Source organism: Danio rerio, chromosome 2 (assembly GCF_052040795.2).
Source record: "Danio rerio strain M-AB ecotype USA chromosome 2, GRCz13ab, whole genome shotgun sequence".
Classification (NCBI taxonomy): domain Eukaryota; kingdom Metazoa; phylum Chordata; class Actinopteri; order Cypriniformes; family Danionidae; genus Danio; species Danio rerio.
This window is the reverse complement of record NC_141022.1, coordinates 59322501-59334595: the sequence shown is the minus strand read 5'-3', so window position 1 is coordinate 59334595 and position 12095 is coordinate 59322501. Positions and strand designations below refer to the sequence as shown.

The 12095-nt window shown below is 35.4% G+C and overlaps 1 protein-coding gene across 1 annotated transcript in view; it reads left to right on the top strand.

The window, feature by feature from the left end:
* Positions 1-1005: 1005 nt before the first annotated feature.
* Positions 1006-12095, top strand: part of calr3b (calreticulin 3b) — a 15838-nt gene continuing 4748 nt past the window's right edge. Inside the window, 7 exon segments of the mRNA NM_201465.3 lie at positions 1006-1196; positions 2883-2984; positions 5082-5285; positions 6717-6811; positions 7412-7621; positions 11398-11511; positions 11616-11759. Coding sequence (NP_958873.3) covers positions 1103-1196; positions 2883-2984; positions 5082-5285; positions 6717-6811; positions 7412-7621; positions 11398-11511; positions 11616-11759 — 963 coding nt within the window. The 5' untranslated portion in view covers positions 1006-1102.

Here is a 12095-nt window from a genome sequence, read left to right as displayed (position 1 = left end):
ATTTTTCTTTAAGCTATCGTCATGTTATTTTGGGGCTATATATTAAAGGAAAAGAATTCCTTAATGCAACTTTTTGCATAAACCTCATTTTATTTATTGGAAAGTTTTTTATACACAAATGCAAATATACTCATGGTAAGCCTAATTTTTTATTTTTTAAACGAGAACTAGCTCTTTATTTAAAAAACATCACAGACTCTCACAATAAGAAAGCTATTAAAACTTCTAAAATATGTGCTTTATTTAATATTCTGCAATAATTTATTTTATCTTTATGTGCCCTTAATTATTTATTTTTCTTCTTCTTTTCTCTCTCTTGTTCCCTTTAATTTGTTTTACATACATTATATTTGTTCTAAATTTGTTACAATCCACTTTTTTCAAAAAGTAATATTTCTATTGATTGTACTATACTTCTTTCAGTTTTGTATCTGTATTTGTTGTAATGTATTGTTATTATTGCAATAAAAAAAATTAACTAAGCTTATGTAAAGCTCAACAGATGGTTGGCTGTTAATGCATGTTAACTAAAGCCTTACCTAATACATCTTTATTATAAACTTACCTTTTCCATAAGTGAAATTGAGTCTGTCATTGTAAATGCATCAAACTTTTCTTTTCATAATATAAAGTGTAGTATGTTCAACACTTTGACAGTATCAGAGTTTAGTTTACATATTAAGCAGTCTATATTTACAAGAGAACAAACATCACAGTTATAAACCCCCGCTTTTTCCGCATACACGTCTCGTTTGTGAGGTAAAAAATCCCACTTAACCGGGCTTCCCGCCCCTGTTGTTCTACAAACTGATCCTGAGTCAGTTCTGTTCTGTCATATGCCTATGTGTAGTGTGTATAACCATTGTGGACTATAACCACTGATCTGAGAACAGAACAAGAAGCGGATAGAATATCCGGTGTGGAGGCGAGCCATGCACTTCGTGGTCTCTTGTCATTGGTCGAGAGGGTGAGCTGGGGACCAATCAGCGGTAGACATCTGTGCAGCCACGCGCTTTTCCCGAGCAACTGAGGAACCGAGGGCAGCAGAGCGCGAGAGCGAGCGTGCGGGAGTCATTTCTTTAAAAAAAATTAATTAACGAAGATGCAAATTTCATTATTACAGTTAATTTCGGCTGCATTATTGGCACTGGCAGCCAATGCAGAAGTGTACTTAAACGAGCAGTTTCTGGACGGAGGTGAGTGAATGCTTAACTTGCACGTCATGGTTGATTTGTAGGTCACAACATTTGTGAGTAACATTAAAATTAGTTTTTGAATAAACAATAAATATAATATTGTGCTTAATTTGTTACGTTTGGAAAGTGAATCGAATAACATATTGGCAGTATAGGTTTACATTAGTTTCCCAGAGCAGAATCGAAACTATTTTTCTTTCTGCACATTATATATTCAGGGTATCTACAGGGTCTTTAAGACGTAAAAAACAAATTTTACGCCTTTAAAACGTCTTAAATCCACTGAATTATTGTGTTGTAGGTTTGAAATCATTTTAAACGGGTGTTCAATTTCCTATATCCATGTTAAGCTACACCCATCCAATCATTAACAATATATTTCAATAGAAGTTAAGAAAATTTTATTAAATTTTTTTAACTTATGAATATGGTTTAACTATTTTCCTTACAATGTCATTTGTTTTTATAGTTTTTTTTAGGGTTTTTAACTTGGCCAAAAAAAAAAGTCTTTAGCGTTTAGCCTTGTGTAAGTTTAAAGTTTTATTCAATATGGTCTTAAAATGGTCTTAAAAAGTCTTAAATTTGACTATGAAACCTGTAGAAATCCTGTATATTATTTAAGTAGTGCATAATGTTACATATTTGTTGACATTTATTTACTTGCTTATCTGGTAGTTTTGTTAGCTATGAGCTTGACTGTATGCTGCTAGCACGCTAAAAGTTGATAAATTATTAGTTTAACATAAATACATGATACATTTCTGTTCCAACACAACAGATTAAAAGGTTTGGATGACTCATCCTGTACTTAGGGGTGTGGCCAAATGTCTGTCCAATTAAAAAACTCTAATGAATGCTTAATTCCCTGCCCACTGAGGCTCTCTATAGCTGGGTCGTTACTACATCAGATACGAAAATATAAATTTGTCTAATATAAATATTATATTATATAATATAATGAGAGAATTTTTCATATATTATTCATTAAATTTCCCATTTATTGTATTTTATTAACGTCTACCCCAACCCTAAACCCAACCGTCACAATAATGTAAAAACGGTAAATGTACCAAGTATTATTAAATTACCCAATAAATTGTATTTTATTAACGCCTACCCTAAACCCAACCATTACAGTACTGTAAAAATATAAATTATTGTTATACCGTGCTACAATAAAGATTCTATATTGATGTGTGATCTGCCGCTGTATCCTGTCTAGACTTTACATTGTAGCCGGATAGCAATAGCCGTAAATCACAACTTGATCATTTCTGTCATGTAAACTAAATCCTGCCGACTATTTATATAGGTTAATGGCATATCCCATGTAAGGGACAGTGCTTAGATTTCATGCATCGTCACATTTTATAGGTCATTATTGAATACCTTTTCTTATTGATTTACTTATTGGACAAGAAATGATTGTATTTAAGACTTTATAGTCAAGTAAATCTTCCATTTGCACATGGATTTGCAAGAACAGGAAGTTTCTGGCCAGCCTTAAGTTGCTCCACAAACTTCCTTGAATATCACAGTCATGAATGTGTGATGTAAAACTCATAAATTCCATTCATTTCCTCTACAAGTTCATAGATAAAGTGCTAGACAGAACTTAACAATGAGATTTTTTTTTTAAGTCATTGTGTTTTTTGTGCTGCTAACTTTTATTATCTGACTTTGTAGATGCCTGGAGGAGTCGATGGGTTAATTCGGAGCACAAATCTGACTACGGGCAGTTTAAACTGACCGCTGGAAACTTCTACGGAGACGCTGAGAAAGATAAGGGTAAGCATTTGCATGCGTTTTACTCATCTGGTCATTCAGCAAATTTCTAGATGATGAAATATGTGACCATGGACCACAAAACCAATCTTATGTTGCATGGATATGTGTAGGGAGTCAAAAATATAGATTTGTTTTAAAGGGTCACGAAACACCAAAACACATGTTTTGAGCTGTTGACAGTCGTATATGTGTCCCACGCTGCTAAAAACACTATTAGGACACCTATATTTCACTAAAAAGTGTAAATTGGTTGTTTTTGCGTTATTTCAAGCAAAATCGTACTTCTGGTTTGAAAAGAATTTTTGAAGCTGCGTCACGGTCATGACATAATAGTGTTGTATTCCAGTGTGCAGACTGGACGACTGTGCCAGAGTGTGTCTTATTACGTCTTACAGTGTGATGCATTAATGCATGAGTAAAGCTTGGTTCAAACCAATCAGCGCGCTCTATTGTGCAACTTCATTAATATTCATTACTATCACCGTGTTTTCAGGACAGAGACGCCACGTTGTGTTGGCAAAACAAGCGTGAAGTGTTGCTTTTATAGTTTGCTGCAGTTAAGTTTTGTTTTCATTTTCTCTCTGTGAGAGCTCAGACTCACGTGTGGATTAACAGTGTACGCGACGCGCGACAACAATAACTTGCGTGTCTAAGGAGGATTATTGTTTACCTGAGAGCTGTTCTCATCTGCAAACGCTGAGATCCGGATTCGCTTGTAGTCTCCTCTTAATAAAAACGCGGCTCCAGTTGCTGGTGATTGTCCTGTCTCTACAGATTTGGTAAGTGAGCGACCAGTGCTCTTTGTTTATTCAGTTTGTTCGTATCTAACAAACTATTGCACCGTGTAAACATGTTAGCACTACAACCAAACTTTAACCTCGTGTAGGATTTTTACCCCATTTAGTGACCGGAATAACACGCGCGGCTTTCTGACACTACCTGTCGTGTGCATCTAAGTTTCTGGGAAATGCGGAGGTTTTTTTCTCTTATTCGCCGTGCGGTATAAAACATTGCATGAAAAATACACACCTAGAGCAGTTCCTCGAATCAAATATCTCGTGTGTCGTGAGGGACATGAATGAATTCCATGAATGAAAGAGCCAAACTGCAGTTAAAGTCCAACATTTAATAATTTGGCAAATAATTCGACTACAGATGTCCATGTAGGCTAAACACCATCACTTTCTCGTGTGTTTGTGTGTGTGTGTGTGTGTGTGTGTGCGTGTGTGTGCGTGTGTGTGCGTGTGTGTGCGTGTGTGTGTGTGCGTGTGTGTGTGCGTGTGTGTGTGCGTGTGTGCGTGCGTGTGTGCGTGCGTGTGTGCGTGCGTGTGTGCGTGCGTGTGTGCGTGCGTGTGTACGTGCGTGTGTGCGTGCGTGCGTGCGTGCGTGCGTGCGTGCGTGCGTGCGTGCGTGCGTGCGTGCGTGCGTGCGTGCGTGCGTGCGTGCGTGCTGACTCTGAAACTCGCGCGTGCCCAAATAGACACTCCCACACCATCCCACTTTTCTTCCCTTCGACACTCCCCCCTAAACAGAGCTGGACACGCCCACTTTTCTGACTTTTTCCAAAGTAGAGGTGTGAAAACACCCTGCTGAAACGAGGGGGTTTCATGGCCCTTTAATGCCAACAAAATCATGTCAAACAGGGCTGCACAATACTGGGAAAATATACGACATACAATAATCGGTGCTATTATTGTTTGCAATATAACATTTCCCAACAGCTACTTTATTTATGTAATAATACTAAAATTAATGGGTAATAGATATTTATCTGATCTAATTTCATTTAATTAAGCCTGTCACGATGTCTCCTATTGTTGTGCGATATAGTGCACCAAAATATATTGCTATATACGATATTATTTCCATTTTAAGACCATTTTATGCATTCATTATATAACGCCAGAATGACAATATAATATCATCACAATGCAGGTACGCTCTTTCAAAGATCACATCATATTTTATGTAATTTCATTTAATTTCTTTGGATCTTTCAGTATAGTTTAGGAGATTTGAAAAAGGAGTGTGAATAATTTTGACGTATACTGTATTTGAGTTTTGCATCACTTTTATTATTACTTTGTCTATCAACAGGCCTGCAGACCAGTCAAGATGCTCGTTTCTACGCCACCTCTGTCCGCTTCGAGCCCTTTAGCAATGAGGGCAAAACACTGGTGATCCAGTTTACGGTTAAACACGAGCAGAAGATCGACTGCGGAGGCGGATACGTTAAAGTCTTCCCAGCTGATCTCAACCAGGCGGACATGCACGGCGACTCCCAGTATTACATCATGTTTGGTACATTGAGCAAAAATTTCTGGTTACCACCTTTTTAAACAGACTCATGTTCATTAAAATACAGATGTGAACAAAATTGTTGGTACACTTCAGTGTTGTCCAAGGGAGGTTCATTAGTTTGCCTATTATGCTTTATTAAGGGGTTTTAAACATGGGCAGCAGTGTGTGAATAATATAAGCAACTTCTTGTGGTAAAAAATGTATTATTTGTATTGTTTATAATCAGACTTGATGAAATCAGTCTGCAGAAACACTTTAATTGACATTCTCCTTTTATACGTGTCATCAGAGGGGGAAAACCCCTCCCACTAGTGACCATCACTCCCTCAACAGCATAGGTTATTAGTCTTGTTATTGAATCTGCCACTATGCTGACACACAGGCATTTGTAGCTCCGCCCTCTTTTGAAAAAGAGCACAATCTCATTTGAATTTAAAGCGACAGCCACCAAAACACCACAGTTGGGATCAAAGCCTAAAGGTCAGTTTCAGAGAGTTGGAAAGCTTTATTGGTGTGGTGTTTTAAGCTGAAACTTCACATACACTAGTGACATCAGACTTATTTTACATATTATATAAAAGGGCATAATAGGTCCCCTGTAATGCTTCTGTTCAACCACTATTTAAATGCAAAATCTATTTTTCATTAATTCATTTTTAGTCGTTTTTGATTAATCATTACTTTTTTCAGTTTTAAGTTATTTCAGCGTCCACTATGGGTTTTTCTTTGTTCAATGGAATGGTACCAACAATTTTGTCCACGTCTGTATATGATTTAATGATGTTTTGGTGTCTGCATCAAATTAGATTTTAAAATAGTGGCGTTATATACAAAGTGAAAGTTAAGTGTTTCATCAAAAAATACACAACACTATTCTCACCTGTACTTAATATATTTGGTACACGTATATTAATGTATTTTAATAAGCATACATTTAAAAAAAAACTAATTAAAATTGTTTTGATTTTGTTATAACGTGGCTTTTTAACTACTGAGTAATGTTAATTACATTGAATATATATTGGTTAAGTTACATTTAATTATGTATAATTGATTGTAATTACCATAGTAAGTACTGAACCTGTTTAAAAAAAGACAGTTTAAAATAAAGTGTTACAAAAATAAGTGATCCTACTAAATTAAATGCTTATTTTTTTAATAAATAGAAAAAACGTAGTGCTTTGAGATATTAAATATGAAAAACCAAAATGACATTTAAAAAAAAAATTTCCTTAAAGCCCCAAATCAGAAAAAGTTGGGACAGTATGGAAAACGTAAATGCAAAAGAAAGTAGTGATTTGGCTGGCCTGCCTGCTGTCCTGACCTGTCTCTAATAGAGAGGAGCTTTTTTTAAAAAAAAAATTATTTTACTTACTGTGTGTCTTTTTCTGTTATTTTATTATGTTTTGTGTTTTTATATATTCTCAACAGGGCCTGATATCTGTGGCTACAGCACTAAAAAGGTTCACGTCATTTTTAACTATAAGGGACAGAACCACCTCATCAAGAAAGATATCAAATGCAAGGTCAGTTCTTGTTTCATTTTGACATTACTTTCATTTTCCAGGTTTAATGAAATCATTTTTTTTTTTTTTTTTGCAAAATCTTCAATTTAATACACCAAATTTGACACATGGACATTTACAATCTGATTGATTGTAGTGTTGTCACGATTACGGAATTTGGTACCAATCGATACTAACATTTTAAAAACGTCCATTTCCCGCTAACATTTGAGCGCTGTTGAGCGCGTTCTTAATCAGTGCTGATTTGCCATTGTGTTCAAGTGCTCAACAGAAATCACTGTGATTGGTCGTGAAGGTCATCAGTTTACCGAACTCGCCACTGTTACCAAGTGTAAATACAGATGCAGAAAAACTAAAGTGTTTTAAAGCCGTGAAGATCAGCTGGTCTGTTTATAAGCTGACATAAGAGAGATCCGCTGATGAATCGACTGGTCTTTGCGGCTTTAAAACACTCCAATAAATCTTTCCATTAAACATAAAATAATACAGGGGGGCTAATAATTCCGACTTTAACTGAATATAAACAATGATTGACATTTGAGATCACTTTTAAAGCTTGTTGTCTAACTGAACTTTATCTTTCTTTTTTTTTTCCTCCAGGATGATGAACTGACTCACCTGTACACATTGATCTTGAATCCGGATCAGACATATGAGGTTAAGATTGATAATGAGAAGGTGGAGTCCGGCTCTCTGGAGGAGGACTGGGATTTCTTGCCCCCAAAGAAGATCAAGGACCCCGAAGCTAAAAAACCCGAGGACTGGGATGACCGGGCCAAGATTGATGACGAGACCGACACCAAACCTGAGGTTCGATTTCGTTTAATGATCTGGTGTCTTTTCACTAATGAAGTGTATTGTGTTCAGTAGGGGTATACGATATTATGGTAGCATGGTGCTGGTAGCATGTGTCAAAATCAGATTTGTTCAAGAATTAAACCAGTCTATGTTGTAATGGTGACCAGTCCATGCTAAAAGGAGTGATTCACTGAAACCTTTATTTAGATGAAAAGTAGCTGATTTATTCAGAAATGGAGCAGGTGATTCTTTATGAATGGATCATTGAATCAATCATTCAAATGACTAAAAAGCAGATTAGTTCAGGAATTATTGGACATGTCTGCGTGACTCACTGAATCTTTCATTCAAATGATTTGTTATAAAAGGCAGATTCATTCTTAAATAAAGCAGGTGACTCTTTATGAATGGATCATTGAATCAATGACTCGAATGGTTGAGTCAAAAGCTGATTAGTACAGGAGTTAAACAAATCTAAATCATGGCGACAAGTCCATGTCGTAATAAGTGACTCGCTGAATCTTTCATTTAAATTATTTGCTAAAAAGGCTGATTCATTCAGAAATGGAGCAAGTGACTCTTTATAAATGGATCATTAAATCAGGAACTCCAATGACTCATTTAAAAGCAGATTAGTTCAGAAATTAATGAACATTGGTGTGAGTGACTTCCTGAATCTTTTATTCAAATGGTTTGTTAAAAAGGCTGATTCATACTTAAATGAAGCAGGTGATTCTTTATGAATGGATCATTGAATCAATGACTCAAATGATTAAGTCAAAAGCTGATTAGTTCAGGAATTAAACCAATCAATATCATGGCAACAAGTCCATGTTGTAATAAGTGACTCGCTGAATCTTTCATTCAAATAATTTGTTATAAAAGACTGATTCATTCAGAATTAAATAGGTGATTCTTTATGAATGGAGCATTGAGTCAAAAAGCAGATTAGCTCAGGAATTAAACGAGTCCATGTCATGATGAGTGACTCACTGAGTCTTTCATTTAAATTATTTGTTAAAAAGGCTGATTCATTCAGAAATGGAGCAAGTGACTCTTTATAAATGGATCATTAAATCAGTAACTCAAATGACTCATTTAAAAAGCAGATTAATTTAGGAATTAGTGGACATGTCATGATTAGTGACTTACTAAAACTGGCATTCAAATGATTTGTTATAAAAGGCTGATTCATTCAGAAACAAAGCAGGTGATTCTTTATGAATGGATCATTGAATCAATGACTCAAATGATTAATTTAAAAGCAGATTAGTTCAGAAATTATTGGACATTGGTGTGAGTGACTTCCTGAATCTTTTATTCAAATGGTTTGTTAAAAAGGCTGATTCATACTTAAATGAAGCAGGTGATTCTTTATGAATGGATCATTGAATCAATGACTCAAATGATTAAGTCAAAAGCGAATTAGTTCAGGAATTAAACCAATCAATATCATGGCGACAAGTCCATGTTGTAATAAGTGACTCGCTGAATCTTTCATTCAAATAATTTGTTATAAAAGACTGATTCATTCAGAATTAAGTAGGTGATTCTTTATGAATGGAGCATTGAGTCAAAAAGCAGATTAGCTCAGGAATTAAACGAGTCCATGTCATGATGAGTGACTCACTGAATCTTTTATTTAAATTATTTGTTAAAAAGGCTGATTCATTCAGAAATGGAGCAAGTGACTCTTTATGAATGGATCATAAAATCAGTGACTCAAATGACTCCTTTAAAAAGCAGATTAATTTAGGAATTAGTGGAAATGTCATGATTAGTGACTTACTGAAACTGTCATTCAAATGATTTGTTATAAAAGGCTGATTCATTCAGAAACAAAGCAGGTGATTCTTTATGAATGGATCATTGAATCAATGACTCAAATGATTAATTTAAAAGCAGATTAGTTCAGAAATTATTGGACATTGGTGTGAGTGACTTCCTGAATCTTTTATTCAAATGATTTGTTAAAAAGGCTGATTCATACTTAAATGAAGCAGGTGACTCTTTATGAATGGATCATTGAATCAATGACTCAAATGATTAAGTCAAAAGCTAATTAGTTCAGGAATTAAACCAATCCATATCATGGCAACAAGTCCATGTTGTAATAAGTGACTCGCTGCATCTTTTATTCAAATAATTTGTCATAAAAGGCAGATTCATTCAGAAATTAAGTAGGTGATTCTTTATGAATGGAGCATTGTATCAAAAAGCAGATTAGCTCAGGAATTAAACGAGTCCATGTCATGATAGGTGACTCACTTAATCTTTCATTAAAATTATTTGCTAAAAGGCAGATTCATTCAGAAATGGAGCAAGTGACTCTTTATAAATGGATCATCGAATCAAAAAGCAGATTAGCTCAGGAATTAAACAAGTCCATGTCTTGATGAGTGACTCGCTGAATCTTTCATTCAAAGGATCTGTTAAAAAAGGCTGATTTATTCAGAAATTAAGCAGGTGATTCTTTATGAATGGATCACTGATTCAATGACTCATTCATAAGCAGATTGGTTCAGGAATTAAACAAATCCATGTTATAATGGCGACAAGTCCAAGCCGTAATGAGTGACTCGCTGAATCTTTCATTCAAATGAATTGTTAAAGGTAGATTCGTTCAGAAATGAAGCAGGTGAATTTGTGAATGGTTAATTAAACCACGACTAAAATTATTAATTTAAAAACAGATTAATTAAAGAATGAGACAACACAGTGCTCTGTTTTGTTCCAGCTTTACATTTACATGCAGTCATTTAGCAGACGCTTTTATCCAAAGTGACTTACAAATGAGGACAAGGAAGCAATTTACACAACTATAAGAGCAACAATGAATAAGTGCTAAAGGCAAGTTTCAGGTATGCAAAGAAAGTGTAAGAAGCAAAACATAAGTAATATTTTTTTTCTTTTATTTATTTATTTTTTTTTATTAATGTAGTTAGTGGAGGGGTCAGAGAGGCAATTGCAGATTAGGAAGTGAAGTGGAGACTAAATAGTTGAGTTTTAATTTGTTTCTTGAAGACAGCGAGTGACTCTGCCGTTCGGATGCAGTTAGAGAGTTCATTCCACCAACTGGGCAGATTGAGCGTGAGCGTTTGCGAAAGTGATTTCTTCCCTCTTTGGGATGGAACCACGAGGCGACGTTCATTCACAGAACGCAAGTTTCTGGAGGGCCTACAAATCTGCAGAAGTGAGAGCAGATAAGGAGCAAAGCCAGAGGTTGCTTTGTAAGCAAACATCAGAGCTTTGAATTTGATGCGAGCAGCAACTGGCAGCCAGTGCAAACGGATGAGTAGTGGAGTGACATGTGCTCTTTTAGGTTCATTAAAGACCACTCGTGCTGCTGCGTTCTGAAGCAGCTGAAGAGGCTTGATAGAGTTAGCTGAAGCCCGGCTAGTAGAGAGTTGCAGTAATCCAGTCTGGAGAGAACAAGAGCTTGAACAAGGAGTTAAGCTGCATGTTTAGATAAGAGTCGGACCTTAAATATTTTGAATGGTGAATCTAAAGAAGCAGACTAAACTGTCTAAAGTGTAATTCACCAGCATTAACGTCTCGTTTTAACTAACTTTTACTGTCAAATACAGTACTTTTTGCTTGCTTGTCATATTACTGAACTACATATTTTAAATAAACCTATACTTTTTGCAACACTTTTACATTTATTTATTTATTTTTTTGCTTAATGAGTGACAATCAGTGAAAATGGTTAAAACAAATAATAACATTATAGACTTAAATGGCAGAGAAGGTCAGATTTATAAATCCTGCTTTCTGACATTTATCAGGACTGGGATAAGCCCGAGAATATCCCCGATCCTGATGCTAAGAAGCCAGAAGACTGGGATGAGGACATGGATGGAGAGTGGGAGCCTGCCATGATCCCTAACCCTGAGTACAAGGTACAGATTCACATGCTATTCACACGCTACTAAAAAGTAAAAGTCAATTATTCGTGCTCATTGATTTCAGACTGTGATTGTATTATTGTTCTGTTATGGCGCAGGGTGAGTGGAAACCCAAACAGATTGACAACCCGAACTACAAGGGCGCCTGGGTGCATCCTGAAGTCGATAACCCAGAACACGTTCCTGATGACCAGATCTACAAATTCGACAATATTGGAGTCCTTGGGCTGGATCTCTGGCAGGTAAGAATGCTTACATTTACAGTTCTCCGCAAAAATAAGTACACCCTATTTTAAAAATGGTAATTTTTTTTTATCCATTTCTCGATTGTAGGTCATATATTTGAGTGCATTTGAACAAAACATAGTTATTAAACAGATGCATTTATTAAAGTAGTAATTTAGCCACTTATAGCTTTTAAATAAATATAGAATTGTATTAAATATTGTCAAATGCATATTTTTTTATTGTCTTTGTTTGTTTTTTCATTCCATTTTTATATATAACATGAACTAAATATAGCTATGAACAGACACACATAAACCTTGTGTATTTAACAATCCAGAAAGGGCACAAGT